We start from the raw sequence: 16,001 nt of genomic DNA on the forward strand, positions 1-16,001 counted from the left end.
TAGACTCTCATTTTTTCCCCCAAAGAAGGTGACCTATCCTGAAACAATTCTTCCTTTTCTTTTGCTAGTAACTTCCTTGCCCCACTCTCCTTCTATAAAAACCCTCCATTTTGTACAACTCCTCAGAGTGCCCTTGTATTTACTAGGTGGGATGCTGCCCGATTAATGAATTGTTGAATAAAGCCAATTCGATCTTGAATTTTGTTTTTTAACATAGTCTAGTGTGGCAGAAAGACATGAACAAATCATTACAAAGTAATGATAATGGGGCTTCCCTGGTGGCGCAGTGGTTGAGAGTCCGCCTGCAGATGCAGGGGCCACGGGTCCGTGCCCCGGTCCGGGAAGATCCCACATGCCGCGGAGCGGCTGGGCCCATGAGCCATGGCCGCTGGGCCTGCGCGTCCGGAGCCTGTGCTCCGCAACGGAAGAGGCCACAATAGTGAGAGGCCCGCGTACCGCAAAAAAAACAAAAAAACAAAGTAATGATAATGGATGGGGATGAGAATAACATTAGAGACCTTACTGTGTTTTTATGCCTTTATATTTATTATTATGCTTTATATTTGTTATTTTATTTAAACTTAAGATTTTGTAGGAATTTTACCCCAGTTTTGTAATTGGAGCACAGACAACTAGCTAATGGCTGTAATCATCATGAATAAGAAGCTATGGGAACCCCAAAGCAATTTTATATGCTTCATTCCCAAGACCAAAGCATTCCCCTCATCTCTCTCTTAGCTCATTTGGTTGACTCTGGACTCAGGTCAAATCCTGCCCAGAAGACCACGGAATGGGAAGCCTGGTGCAGAGCTGGCAAATGAGGACATTGTGTTGCTGCAGGACTTTGGAGTCCTTCTCAAGTTTGGAATCCACCAGGACCAGCTGTTTTCTGGGAAGCCATATGGTCTGGAAGGTTGGAGACAGATAAGGCTAGTTGACTTCCTTGAGCTTTTAGACTTCAATGCTGCTTACAGTCTTAGGATACCTGGTATTTGAGAAAGGGGGAGGAGGTAGCACCCAGAGTTGGGTTTTACTTGGGAAAGCACAAGGAATGCACACCTCCACCCCCACCTCCCCGCCTCTACCCACAATGCTGGAGAGAGTTGCGGAAGGTGGACTGTAAACACTGGCAAATATCGACAGATGTGAAGGTCATGGCAAGACCATTTGGCCAAAATCTGTTGGGGAAGGATCAGCCTGCAGTTCAAAGGGACTGGTCAACTGGATTTGCATAAGCAACACTTGGGCTATTTCTGAAACTGAGTTTTAAAACCGGCAATTCTTTTTTATCACCCCTTTGGGTTTTTGCAAAATCCCTCCTTGTACCAACTTCCTTACAGCTACTCTTATTTCCTGTTGTAGAATTTTTTTTCCTTCCAGGGAAGAGAAATCAAGACAACTCCTTCTCTAGGAAGGAGGTGGTTGGTCTGATCTCAAGTGGTGTGAGAAGACCTATTTTGATCTAAACCAGGATCTTAGGCTGGGTTATTTCCAACCCGGGTCAAACAATTTTGATCGCAAGATGTTTTTCTGGTTTATGTGCTGTCTTGTGGATATGTGGCTGATTTCTGCCTCAGATGGTACGTATGCTTTTCTAAACCTCAGTTTGTAAGGCATGTGATATCAGTTTGTGGATTATGAGGCATTCTATCTGGGGTTTTAATGAAACTGAAGTTTATAAAATATATTTCCTTCGTTGAAAAATCTCAAATTACTTGGCCTAATGCTCTGAACTAAATAGGGGCATAGTAAATATTTAATGATTTTGCTCTATGAAGTGGGTCATTGTCTGCTACTTTCCCGTTCTGTTCTGGGAACAAAAAATGTACCAATTTCAAAATCTTGAGAGGTCTTATTTATGATAAACTCCAGGACCACTATTTGGAAAGGGGATTGTTTTTTTTAGGAGTGGATAACTTACGGCTGAACTTGAGTAAAACTCCTGTTATTCTTTTGAAAACAAAACTTTGGGAATCCTTGGGCAGGAAGGGATGTGGATGTACATTGACATGGAAGAGTACAAGGAATCAGAATTAATAATCAAGCCAAAAGACACTTGGATGGGGAATCTAGTAAGTGCTTCCTCAGGGCACGTGATATGTCAAACGAATCGTTTTTTTTTTTCCCCTCCAACAGAGATCTGTCCAGAACTTCCCCCGGTGGACAATAGCATATTTGTTGCAAAGGAGGGAGAAGGACAAATTCTGGGGACTTACTTATGTAACAATGGCTACCACCTGGTAGGAGAGAAAACCCTTTTTTGTAATGCATCTAAGGGATGGAATGCCTCTGCTCCAGAGTGCCGCTGTAAGTTTGATCTTTCTGCTACTTTGTTCACCTTGTCATCCCTCTGTATTCTTTCATATCGTACCTCCAGTAGCCCATGGTAAGACTTTATAAGAAAGAAAATTCTCAACTTCTAGTAATACATTTTTAAAGCACTCTAGTTGTGGAACTTCTCTTAGTAGGTACATAATCAGCTCTTAGTATTAATTTAGTTGAATTAGTAGACGCAATCATCCCTAAAAGAAGGAAAGGATTTCTTTTACATATTAAAACTACTTTTTTGGGGGGGGCTGTAATTTGTTTAATATCATATTGCTTTAAAATTTTTAAGTTATGAAAAATTTTAAATATATACAAAAGACAGAACTGTAAAATGAATTCATATGTATGATCAACATGACTTTTTTAATCTACAATTCTGCTTTGCATTATTATTATTTTGAAGTAAATATATCTTATCATTTCATTTCATCCATCATATAATTTTTTTATTTTTATTTTTTTTTGCGGTACGCAGGCCTCTCACTGTTGTGGCCTCTCCCGTTGCGGAGCACAGGCTCTGGACGCGAAGGCTCAGTGGCCATGGCTCACGGGCCCAGCCGCTCTGCAGCATGTGGGATCGTGCCAGATCAGGGCACGAACCCGTGTCCCCTGCATTGGCAGGCGGACTCTCAACCACTGCGCCACCAGGGAAGCCCCCTAATTTTTTTTTTTTATAGATTTATTTTATTTACTTTATTTTTGGCTGCATTGGGTCTTCGTTGCTGCACGCGGGCTTTCTCTAGTTGTGATGAGTGGGGGCTGCTCTTCGTCGTAGTGTGCAGGCTTCTGTTGTGGAGCACAGGCTCTAGGCGCACGGACTTCAGTAGTTGTGGCATGTGGGCTCAGTAGTTGTGGCATGTGGGCTCAGTAATTGTGGCTCGCGGCTCTGGAGCGCATGCTCAGTACTTGTGGCGCATGGGCTAAGTTGCTCCGCAGCACGTGGAATCTTCCTGGACCAGGGCTCGAACCCGTGTCCCCTGCATTGACAGGTGGATTCCTAACCACTGCACCACCAGGGAAGCCCCATCATATAATTTTTGAAATGGGAAAATTTATGTTCTCAATTTACAAATGTGATAACAGAAATCTAAGTGATTTGTTCAGGTTCATAAAACTCATTTGTGGTGTCTGTAGAGATGGAGAATAATTAGTCCACATTCTCTTTATTAATACTGTTTTTAGGAATAGCTGGATTAGTTCTCCTTTAAACCTAGAGTGTAAAGTTCTCCTTTATACCTAAAGCACACCTGTATATTTATCCTTTATTCATACAACCAAATTCACATCCCTTTGTATTCTCCTGTTTTTCTACCTGGGCAGAACAAAAGAAAACAAAGCAAAAAATGATGACTAATGTGTGTATTTGACAGGATGAAAGGGAAGGAAACATTTGCCTCGAACATGGGCTCAAGAATTTTGAGCAATGCTTAACATAAGAGAATGATGAACATGCTATTGGTAATTTCCAATTACATGCTTAATTTTAGTAAGTTCAAATGTCAGTTGTCACTCTTGTGCATGATCAAGACATTTTCTACCACAGTTAAGGGCAACCCAGTCTTTTCTCATTCTGCATTGATATGGTTTCGTACCATGTACTAGTCCATATTAAAAGGTGCAGTTTTACTTTCTCATTTTCAATTTTCTTGATGAAGCCTGAGGAGGTCTAGCCTTTGCTGTGGTAGGTTTCCACTTAGCCCTTTCAGATCTCTGCCTGTTTTCTTCTTCAGTGGGCCACTGTCCTGACCCTTTGCTGGTGAATGGTGAGTTTAGTTCCTTGGAGCCTGTGAACGTGAATGACACTCTCACGTTTAAATGCAATGAGCATTACGTCCTCAAGGGCAGCAATTGGAGCCGGTGCCTAGAGAACCACACCTGGGTGCCTCCCTTTCCTGTCTGCAAAAGCAGTAAGTATAAGAGAAAAAAAGGGTAAATCCCAAAGATACTGATCGCCAGTAAAAGTCTAGCCATTCACCACATGCCCACAACGCTGTCCTCTTTTTTGTATCTAGAAAGGGTTTAGGATCTAGCAGGCAGCCAAGAAAGAGCCAAGCTCAACACAAGCAATGCATTCTAATGCAATGATCAGCACCCAAACAATAAACAACACCCGCCCCCCCCCCCCCCCCCCCCCCCCGCCAAGTAGGATTCCTGTACTACTAGGGTAGTTTGGGACATCCGACTATATTTTTTTAAAATTTCAAGATTATGTGATAACTTTTTTTTTGAAAGATAAACAAAAAAAGGGGGAAAAAAGACCATAACTCATCATTGCAAAATTACATAGAATAAGAGTTGAAAATACCTCCTTTTATCACTATAGTTCATAGCTCTCAGAGGTAATTAGTTGGATGTGTTTAATGACTTTTTATTATGTTTACACAGATATTTTAAATAAATGCACACACACATACCAACACACATATATACCTACAAAGATGGGACTTTGCTATACATATTTTTTAAATAGCTTCTTTTTTCATATAACAATATACATGGGAATCTTTTTCAGATCGGTATGTATAGCTCTACCTCCTGCTTTTTAACTACATGTGGATATGCCATGATTTATTCCATATCTCTCATATTGATGAACATTTATTATACTTCCATATTTTTGCTATTACAAACAATGATGAAATGAATGTTATTGTATATATATATATGTCTATACACATACATCTTTATGTCTATGCTACTATTTCTATAGGATAGAGTCCTAGAATGATTGGTGAGTCATAGGATATTATTTGCAAAATATACCTGAAAAATCCAAGAAATTCTACTAAAGACTTCATTCTTGGATACAAAATAAATATTGAAAAATCAACAGTTTTCACTTTCTAGTAATAGTTATCAGATGGATATTGAAATGTAAAAATAATTCCATTCATGACACCTATAGGAAAATTTACCAAAGGACATAAAATAAGACATGACTAAAAGAAAAGATCCTGGATGGGCAGACTTGGTATTACAATGCACTCCTAACCAGAATTTTAAATTAAAAAATAGGAAACAAAAAATTAATTTTAAAATCTCATTTGGAATGGTACACATCTAACATTGCAAATTTATTTATTTCAATACTTTAATTTTTAGAGCAGTTTTACGTTTCTAATAAAATTGAGAGGAAGATACAGAGATTCCCCCTATTGCCCCTGTTCCCACATATGCACAGCCTCCCCCCTGCCCCCCCCCCATTATCAACGTCACTCACAAGAGTGGTACATTTGTTACAATTGATAGGCTTACATTGACACATCATTATCACTCAAAGTCCATAGTTTACCTAAGAGTTCACTCTTGGTTTTGTACATTCAATGGATTTGGACCAATGTATAATGACATATGTACATCGTTATAATCTCATACAGAGTATTCTCACCACCCTAAAAATCCTCTGTGCTCTGTTATTTATCACTTTACTTCCCCCACCCCTCTCAACCACTGATCTTTTTATTGTTTCCATAGTTTTGCCTTTTCCAGAATGTCATACAATTAGAATCATACCTTGTGTGGCCTTTTCAGTTTGTCTACTTTCACTTAGTAACATGCATTTATGGTTTCTCCATGTCTTTTCATGGCTTGTTAGCTCATTTCTTTTTAGTGCTGAATAATGTTTCATTTCTGGCTGTACCACAGTTTACTTATCCATTCACTTTCTGAAGGACATCTTGGTTGCTTCCAAGTTTTGATAATTATGAATAAAACTGCTAAAAATATCCATGTGAAGGGTTTTTTTCTATGATGTAAGTTTTCACCTTCTTTGGGAGTTAGATCATGTGGTCAGAGTATATTTAGTTTTGTGAGAAACCACCAAACTGTCTTCCAAAGGGGCTCTACCATTTTGAATTCCCACCAGCAATGTATGAATACTGCTGTTCCAAAACCTTCCCAGCATTTGGTGGTGTCAGTGTTCCAGAGACTGACTATTCTAATAGATGTGTAATAGTATCTCACTGTTGTTTTAATTTGCATTTTGCTGATGACATATGATGTAGAGCATCTTTTCATATGCCATCTGTATATCTTTGGTGAGGTGTCCATTTGGGACACTGGAGTTCCTTAATCAACTCATTGAAATTCTTTTTCCTTTCTTCCACACAGCTTTTGAACTCAGGTTTTGATCTTTTAAAAGTTATTTATTAACCGCTCAAGTAATACATCTCTGTTGTGGAAAAATACAGAAAATAAAAGAAGAAAACATTTAATTACCTACAAACCTACCACCCAGAGATAACAGAGTACTTCGGTATATAATTTTCAGACTTTTTTTTTTCTGTTCATATATGTTGGTATGTGCCTGTGTTTTACAAAAATAGTATTATATTATACATGCTCTTTTATGCTTTGCTGTTTTAGTTATCTATTTGTTTTGAAGACTTTGTGTTTCAGTAAATACATAATTATTCTTAATTTAGCTGTTAATCTTTTTTTTGTGTGTGGTACACGGGCCTCTCACTGTTGTGGCCTCTCCCGTTGCGGAGTACAGGCTCCGGACGCGCAGGCTCAGCGGCCATGGCTCACGGGCCCAGCCGCTCCGCGGCATGTGGGATCTTCCCGGACCAGGGCATGAACCCGTGTCCCCTGCATCGGCAGGTGGACTCTCAACCACTGGGCCACCAGGGAAGCCCAGCTGTTAATCTTGATCGACAAGTTTAGACTCATAACCTCAGAGCTGGAAGGGACCTTAGGGATAATATTATTTAGCCTGCTCATCTTATAGATTAAGAAGGAAGCTGAGGACTTCCCTGGTGGCGCAGTGGTTAAGAATCCACCCGCCAGTGCAGGGGACATGGGTTCGAGCCCTCGTCCAGGGAGATCCCACATGCCGCGGAGCAACTAAGCCCATGCACCATAACAACGGAGCCTGCTCTCTAAAGCCCAAGAGCCACAACCACTGAGCCCACGTGCTACAACAACTGAAGCCTGCGGGCCTAGAGCCCATGCTCCACCACAACAGAAGCCACTGCAGTGAGAAGCCTGCGCACTGCAGTGAAGAGTAGCCCCCGCTCGCTGCAACTAGAAAAAGCCTGCATGCAGCAGTGAAGACCCAATGCAGCCAAAAGAAAAATTAATTAATTAATTAATTTTAAAAAAAGAAGGAAGCTGAGAAAGGTAAAATGGCTTATTTCATGCCATTGGTCAGTGGAAGAGCCAAAACCAAAACTCACAACATCTAGTACCTTGTCCGACTCTCTTTCCATAATTTTACAGCTTCATTCTCTTTCCTCGCAGCTCTGTTCTCCGTTTTTTGCTGAATCCCTCATATGGTACAACTGTCACACAGGGGTAGTAAACCTCCATTTGAGCTCATGCTATTTACTGTTTCAGGAGTTACTTCTTCCATCTCTACCTATAGCCTAATTTTTCCCTTCTTGTACACTGACAATTAGCATCTCTACAACTTAACCTTCCTTTCCTCAAGTTCCTGCCAATCACAGAGTACTCTCACATCACTAATGACTCAGAGAATGAGCCAGGGGAGGGAGTCTTTCTCATGGATAAATATGATTTGACCAGAAGGAAATGAATGGAGAACATGTCCCAGATCCCACATGGGCTTGTGAAGGTGGCAGGCGCTGGACTACACAGTTGCACTTAGGGCCCTGGCGTTGTTAATTGAGCATTACTGGACTTCACAGCTGTCATTCTTATACTCCTGTCTCTCAGGAGACTGTGGCCCTCCTGAGAATCCAACTCATGGCTATTTTGAAGGAACAGATTTCAACTCGGGATCTACCATTACTTATTACTGTGAAGCGAGGTAAGTGTATTGCAGCATTTTAAATATGAGACCTTGCCCATTGACTAGTAGCCTTGTTTTGGAAAAGACCCAGTCTATCTCCGCCTAGTCCCCTGATTACTTAGCACATTCTGATATATATTTTTTTGAATTGATTTTTAAACATTTTTTTAAATTAATTAATTTATTTTTGGCTGCGTTGTGTCTTTGTTGCTGTGCGTGGGCTGTCTCTAGTTGCAGAGAGCGGGGGTTACTCTTTATTGCAGTACGTGGGCTTCTCGTTGCGGTGGCTTCTCTTGTTGCTGAGCCCAGGCTCTAGGCCCGCGGGCTTCAGTAGTTGTGGCACGTGGGCTCAGTAGTTGTGGCTCGCAGGCTCTAGAGCGCAGGCACAGTAGTTGTGGCTCATGGGCTTCGTTGCTCCGCAGCATGTGGGATCTTCTCGGACCAGGGCTCGAACCCGTGTCCCCTGCATTGGCAGGTGGATTCTTAACTACTGTGACACCAGGGAAGTCCTACACATTCTGATTTTGAGAGCTGCTTTAGCCCACTGCCAGCTCTCCCCAAGCCCTAGAAGACAGACTGATTCTCCTGTTTATCCTAATAGAAGTATCACTCTTTTTTCTCTTAGCTAAGACAAGATAAAATATTTAAAATGTATGTTTTTCTGGGGCTTCCCTGGTGGTGCAGTGATTAAGAATCCACCTGCCAATAAAGGGGACATGGGTTCGAGCCCTGGCCCAGGAAGATCCCACATGCCGCAGAGCAACTAAGCCTGTGCGCTACAACTACTGAGCCTGCGCTCTAGAACTTGTGTGCCACAACTACTGAGCCCATGTGCCACAACTACCAAAGCCCGTGCATCTAGAGCCTGTGCTCTGCAATGAGAGAAGCCACTGTGATGAGAAGCCCACACACCGCAACGAAGAGTAGCCCCTGCTCGCTGCGACTAGAGAAAGCCTGTGCACAGCAAAAGACCCAATGCAGCCACCCCCCCCAAAAAAAAATGTTTTTCTAAACAGTCTCAGTCCCAGAACAAAAAGTCAAAAAAACCCCACAGAATATATGGAAGTACAGAAATAGAATTATTTAGAATAGAGAGTCTTAGGACATAGTAATTAAAGTCTAACCTTAACTTAGACTGCCTGGTCACCTGCTTACAGATCTCCTAACATTTTCTTTTCCTGGCCTCGATCTTATTAACCCAGAGTCATGTGACCTCACTGGCATTTCAATCTCATTATTTACCTCCAATGCATTTTGCCATCAACTCTCATGTTTTTCTGATTCAGAGCTGAGGCTCCTTTTAAGCAGTTCCCCAAGATTTATTTCAAGGCTGTCTCTAGCTTTCTACTCCTTTTTAGAGCATAGATGACAGATGCTTTTTTTTTTTTTTTGCGGTACGCGGTCCTCTCACTGTTGTGGCCCCTCCCGTTGCGGAGCACAGGCTCCGGACGCGCAGGCTTAGCGGCCATGGCTCACGGGCCCAGCCGCTCCGCGGCATGTGGGATCTTCCTGGACCGGGGCACGAACCTGTCTCCCCTGCATCGGCAGGTGGACTCCCAACCACTGCGCCACCAGGGAAGCCCGACAGATGCCTTTTTAAAGTACTGAACAATGAAGAGGTTCCTCCCTCACCCTTCCCACCCAAACACTGTGTGTGTAAAAACACATATTTAGAATTTTTCACTCCTCCATGTCTTACAGTCTGACTCATCACTTGGGTCCTCTCCGCCCCCAGGAGAATGATTTTACTTTATGACTGCTTTGTAATATTGAGATAACTTAAGCATGCATTAGGGCTCTGGGGCAGAAAAGTAGATTCTATTACAGTGTGAAATACTGAAACACTGTTACATAAAACCAGCTTTAGTTGCCCAGTTCAAGAAGTGGAAGTGTAAACGTTGTTGCCATTCTTACTTGCGTCCAGGTACTACCTGGTGGGCACACCCCAGCAACAGTGCATTGATGGGGAGTGGAGCAGTACCCTTCCGGTCTGTGAGTTGATCCGAGAAGCTCCCAAACCAGCTGAGTTGGAGTTGGAGAAGGCACTGGTAAGAGTGGGCTCTTTTCTGTCTTATTCACAGCTGTGCCTCCAGGGCCTGGTGTCGCTCTTGGCATATGCTCAATAAATAGCTGTTCTATTTGGAATGTCTTTGAATGGATTGGTCTCGGCCTGATTGTAGAGTGGGGCCTATAAACTAATAACTCATGTTTTTGTATATGAATTTCCATTCTCCACCATCGTTAATACCTCATGAGGCCCTTTTGATAGGGGTTGTTGTCTCATGTGCTTTAAAGAGCAAGGTAGGGCTTCCCTGGTGGCGCAGTGGTTGAGAGTCCGCCTGCCAAAGCAGGGGACATGGGTTCGTGCCCTGGTCCGGGAAGATCCCACATGCCGCGGAGCGGCTGGGCCTGTGAGCCATGGCCGCTGAGCCTACGCGTCCGGAGCCTGTGCTCTGCAATGGGAGAGGCCACAACAGTGAGAGGCCTGCGTACCGCAAAAAACAAAATAAATAAAGAGCAAGTTACATAAACTTATGTCTTAGACTTGGAAGTATTGCTGCAAAAAGTCTCAAATTTTTCTAGACTTCAAAAAAAAAAATCACAAAAATGCTGAACAGATCCATTTTCATTGAGACTCCTCTCTTAGTCTATATTTATTACTGGGATGACAAGTAGATTTAAGCCACTAAATTTTATTTTCAGAAAATAAAAAAGTACCTCAGGGGCAGGCAGTGATAACTTCCCCCAAGACACACCAAGTTGCAAGATTTTATATATATCTCTGTACCCCAGGGAGAAGAGAGGGACACTTGGCAACATCCTGAAAGGGGCCCTAGGCAGCCCCCAACCAACCTGCAAATTTATATGATTCATCATGTTGAAGACCCAGATCTGTACTGAAGCTAGCCTTGTTCTGAGCCCCCATTTGGGCACCTAAGCACTACTCATTAGCTTCCGAGTGTAGAGCTGAGTCTCAGTTCTTAAATTGTTAACTTCAAAAAATGTTCTTTCTTCAGCTTGCCTTTCAGGAGAGTAAGGAACTTTGCAAAGCCATAGTGGACTTTACACAAAGATTAAAGAAAAGTGGCTTAACGATGGAGAAAGAAAAATTTTCTCTGGAAATAAGGAAAGCTGAGTTGAAGACAAAAATGTTGCCCTGACATTGTCTGAGCAGACTGAGTAATAGAAATACTCCTATGAATAAAATTTCCTCTTGGCTCTGAAATTGGTTTCAGATTTTTCTTTCTTTGGGCCGAAATGCAACTTCATAGTAACCAGCTGCAGTTGCATGACGCATGGGGTGTGTCTGTGTGTGTGTGTGTGTGTGTGTGCGTGTGTGTTGGATGTAGAATGATCAAGTGTGGTGATTGTCTAAGACCAGAATTAGAAACGCATTAATGGGAAGGGAAAGGTTTAATTTCCTGTCTGAAAGAGAATGGGAAGCTCAGATCACAGCTAAGGTACATGCCTTATTTTTTTTCTCTTTTCTTTTTTTGGCAGTGCCGCACGGGTTGGGGGAATCTTAGTTCCCCCATCAGGGATTGAACCTGGGCCCTTGGCAGTGAAAGCGTGGAGTACTAACCACTGGACTGCCAGGGAATTACTGTTTCATTTTTTAATATGAGATGCAAATTATTAACAAAAATTAACCCCCAATTAACCAAAACTTATGAGGCAAAAATTAATGTCTCATTTTGGGAAAATAGGCTCAGAACAGCTATAGCCTTAAAATGACTTATGGAGACAAAAGTAGAGTTAGAACCCAAACTCTCGCCTGGATCTCCCAGACATCCTGTTTATAAAACCAGGTTTCCAAACCTTCTGTGGTAATATTGCTCACTGCCTTTTGGATGAAACTTAGCCCTCAATTTGAGATGTTGCAACACATATGAATATATTTTCTTTTTTTTCCTTTTTTTTTTTGCGGTACGCGGGCCTCTCACTGTTGTGGCCTCTCCCGTTGCGGAGCACAGGCTCCGGACGCGCAGGCTCAGCGGCCATGGCTCACGGGCCCTGCCGCTCCGCGACATGTGGGATCCTCCCGGACTGGGGCACGAACCCGCGTCCCCTGCATCGGCAGGTGGACTCTCAACCACTGTGCCACCAGGGAAGCCCTGAATATATTTTCTTATTCTTTTTTCAGAGGACGAAAGAAATAAGAATCCTTAGGTTTTCTTGTCAAGATTTTATACTGATCTGGTATGACAAGCTTCTCCCATCTCTGACTCTGACCTCTACTCCAAATGCATAGGAACTCTTGGTAAAATACAAACAAAATACAGAAAAGAGCCTGAAATAATGGAAAATCTCTAGGGGAAGTTATGAGGGAGAACAAGAAACAGCCTCTCGGGTAGCCTATAGTCTGTTAATAGACACATATATACATATCATTAATTCAGTGTGTTTAGAATGAAGCAAACCCCTCTCATGAAAACTGCTATGGGCGCTTGCATGGGAGGAGGCTGACTTCTGTCTTAAGAGGAGGACGAGGCAGGAAAATGGTCAAGGTAGATGGCACAGTATTTTTTTTTTTTTTTTTTTTTTTGCGGTACACGGGCCTCTCACTGCTGTGGCCTCTCCCCTTGTGGAGCACAGGCTCTGGACGCGCAGGCTCAGCAGCCATGGCTCACGGGCCCAGCCGCTCCGCGGCATGTGGGATCTTCCCGGACCGGGGCACGAACCTGTGTCCCCTGCATCGGCAGGCGGACTCTCAACCACTGCGCCACCAGGGAAGCCCAAACGGCACGGTTTTTTGGGTCCTTGAAAGTGATTACGATTTAGAGACAAAGATTAGGGAGAAGGATATTCCAAGTGGAAAGAAGATTTGAGAAATGTAGTAAAGAGTCATAAGCTTTTTTTTTTTAATTGAAGTAGAGTTGATTCACAATATTATATTAATTTCAGGTGTACAACATGGTGATTCAATTGTTAATAGATTATATTCCATTTAAAGTTACAAAAAAATAATGGCTATATTTCCACGCTCTGTACAATATATCCTTATTGCTTAAATATTTTATACATAGTATTTTGTACTTCTTAATCTACTACCCCTATCTTGCCTCTTCCTGCTTCCGTCTCCCCACTGGTAGCCACTAGTTTGTTCTCTATATCTGTGAGTCTGTTTCTGTTTTGTTATATTCATTCATTTATTTTATTTTTTTAGGTTCCACATACAAGGGATAACATAGAGTATTTTTCTTTCTCTGCCTGACTTATTTCACTAAGCATAATACCCTATAGGTCCAACCACATTGTTGCAAATGAGAGTCATAAGCTTTTTAACCAAGTAAATGGTTACTCCTACTCCTACGATTAATCTAAATTGACCAAAATTTCATTCATAGTGATAGAGTGGCATGGACATATATACACTACCAAACGTAAAATAGATAACTAGTGGGAAGCAGCCGCATAGCACAGGGAGATCAGCTCGGGGGTTTGTGACCACCTAGAGGGGTGTGTTAGGGAGGGTGGAAGGGAGGGAGACGCAAGAGGGAAGAGATATGGGAACATATATATGTATAACTGATTCACTTTGTTATAAAGCAGAAACTAACACACCACTGTAAAGCAATTATACTCCAATAAAGATGTTAAAAAAAAAGGCCAGTTTATGGAGGCTTTTAAAGGGCAAGTTAGAGAATTTAAGCTTTATTTTGTAGGCAGTGAGTAGAGATGGAAAACTTTCAAGCAAGGAAGTGATAAGGACAGAACATAGATTTCTCTCACAACAGTATGTAGGACAGGTGTAGTCGGAAAAGAACTGAGACAGAGAAACCAATGAAAGATCTATAGCAATAGATCCACCCGAGAGACAATGATGACCTGAACTGGTTTGATGACATTAGAAATAGAAAAGAGACAGCAGATTTGAGAGACATTGCAAGATCAAAACATCTTGTTGACTGATTGAACGTTGGAGGATGAGGGAGATGAAGTGTTTAAAGGTGAGGCTGAAATTCCATTCCAGGAAGCCTGGATTAATCTTGGGGTCAGAAGGTAAAGTTTCTGGGCAGGAAATGAGAAGTTGTCCTTTGTTGAGTATAAAGGTGCAATGAAAAATGTAAGCCTGAGTTTAGGAGAGTAATGAGAGATAAAGATGTAGTTATGGGGTAGCCCTCTTATAGGGAATAGTTAAAGCCACGAGACCAGGTAAGATAGATGTAAAGAGAAACATTTTTAAAAGGAAGGACTTGGGATTTATCTATATTTAGGGTTGAAAAGTAGGAAGACAGGTAATAACAATGAAAAAAGAGCAGTTAGTAAGATAGGAAAATCAGGAATGTTTAGGGTAATGGGAGCCAAAGGAGAAGAGAGTTTCAGAAAAGAGATGATCTGCAGCATTAGAGGCTGCCGAGAAGTCATAAGTGTTGAGTTAAAGAAATTGTTGATTTGGAGACAAGGGCGCACCTCACAGAGGTATGTCAGTAAAGGTGGGAGGAAGCCAGATTGAAGACCACAATGGGAGGGGTGGGGAGTGATTATAGAGAAAAAGTAGGCAGGAAACATAGGAGATTCTTTTGAGCCGTTCAACATCTCACAACAGAAGAAAACTTGAATTTGAAGTTTTGGCAAGACTGAGGGAACATTTCAGGATGGAAGATACATTGAAAATAAGGAAGGAAAGAAAAGAAACCTCTTCTGAAACAGGAGTGAAGAGGGAAGACAATCTGAGGCAGATAGAAGCTAACGTGGAATGATTTCTTAGTAAAGTAGGAGGCAAGATCATCTGCTGAGAGTAAGACAATTTGGTGACCTGGAGAGAAAAATCTGGAATAGTCACTATGGCAAGTAAAGAAAAGGATTCCAGCTGATTGAGAAATGGTATTTGAAGACCCAGCTTTAAAGGTTATATTTCCTCCAACTTCGTTCTCAAGACTGCATAGTTTTGTATCCTCTTTTATACTCATTCTTGTCAAATCAAAAATCAGCAAATCAGCCTCCCCTTTGTGACTTGGTCCATGCTTAAACGCTTCTCTCTCTCTTTTTTCTTTTGGCCCTGCCACATGGCTTGCAGGATCTTAGTTCTCCGACCGGAGCTCAAACCTGGGCCCAGCAGTGAAAGCACCGAGTCCTAACCTCTGGACCATCAGGGAATTCCTGGTCTATGTTCTCTTTACCTCTAGTATCTTTCTTATTTTCATCTAATAATTTCCACTTGTCATTCAAAGCCCTGCTCAAATCTCCTGTCTTTTGTCAAATCTTCTGCTGTGGTTCAACTCCTTTTCTGAAGACTTTATAGGACTTTTGGTGTTTATTACAGAAAAGGTGAAGTGGTCAGGAAGAATTGCTCTTTAGTAGCAGTCCCCTGAACATACAAACCTTAATCCTGAGGATTAAGAGCTTAATTGGATAATGTCAGGGTTTGTGGTCCTTCTTAGGACCACATGTGATAACAAACATGGCTGGCCCTTTGTTGCATCCTTCTGAGGAACACTCAGTGATAGACCAACTTCTAGAGGTCGTGTATTTCTGGAGTACTGATCATGTGCCAAGCATCTCAGCCTATTGCCGGAACTCTTCACCCTCTGTACTTTCTTGGAGTGGGATGGAGACCAGTACAGGGGAAGGTCATCTGTCCCTGAACCCAAGGAAAGCCTGCTGGACCTAGAATCACAGAAAGTGGATCATTTTTGTGGACCTAGTCTGAACCCTGCAGTATCTAAGGTTTCCAGGCTAGCTGGTTTGCATCTTGTATAACCCTCTTTTGTTTATAAAAAGAAAAAAAAGAATTCTGGCGTCAAATTTATATTACCTTTCCACTTAGGGGAAATGGTTGGCACAGGAGAAAGTAAACAATTGCGACATGTTATCAAGAAAGAGGGCTAGTGAAGAGGAAGGTGATTAGATAAACACGGTTGCTTTACTTATGCTGTTAATCATTCACTGAGCCAGTAGGGAGTCTCTGCCCATCCAT

General features: G+C 42.1%; 1 protein-coding gene across 1 annotated transcript; it reads left to right on the forward strand.

Annotated features, from left to right (window-relative positions):
• The first annotated feature begins 1,457 nt into the window (after positions 1 to 1,457).
• C4BPB (complement component 4 binding protein beta) lies at positions 1,458 to 11,241 on the forward strand. The gene is made up of 6 exons (XM_030872890.2): positions 1,458 to 1,580; positions 2,137 to 2,307; positions 4,059 to 4,235; positions 8,005 to 8,098; positions 10,005 to 10,128; positions 11,098 to 11,241. The coding sequence occupies exons 1-6, from the start codon at positions 1,523 to 1,525 to the stop codon at positions 11,239 to 11,241; spliced, it is 768 nt and encodes a 255-aa protein (XP_030728750.1). The 5' UTR covers positions 1,458 to 1,522.
• Positions 11,242 to 16,001: the final 4,760 nt, after the last annotated feature.

Source organism: Globicephala melas, chromosome 1 (genome assembly GCF_963455315.2).
Source record: "Globicephala melas chromosome 1, mGloMel1.2, whole genome shotgun sequence".
Lineage (NCBI taxonomy): Eukaryota > Metazoa > Chordata > Mammalia > Artiodactyla > Delphinidae > Globicephala > Globicephala melas.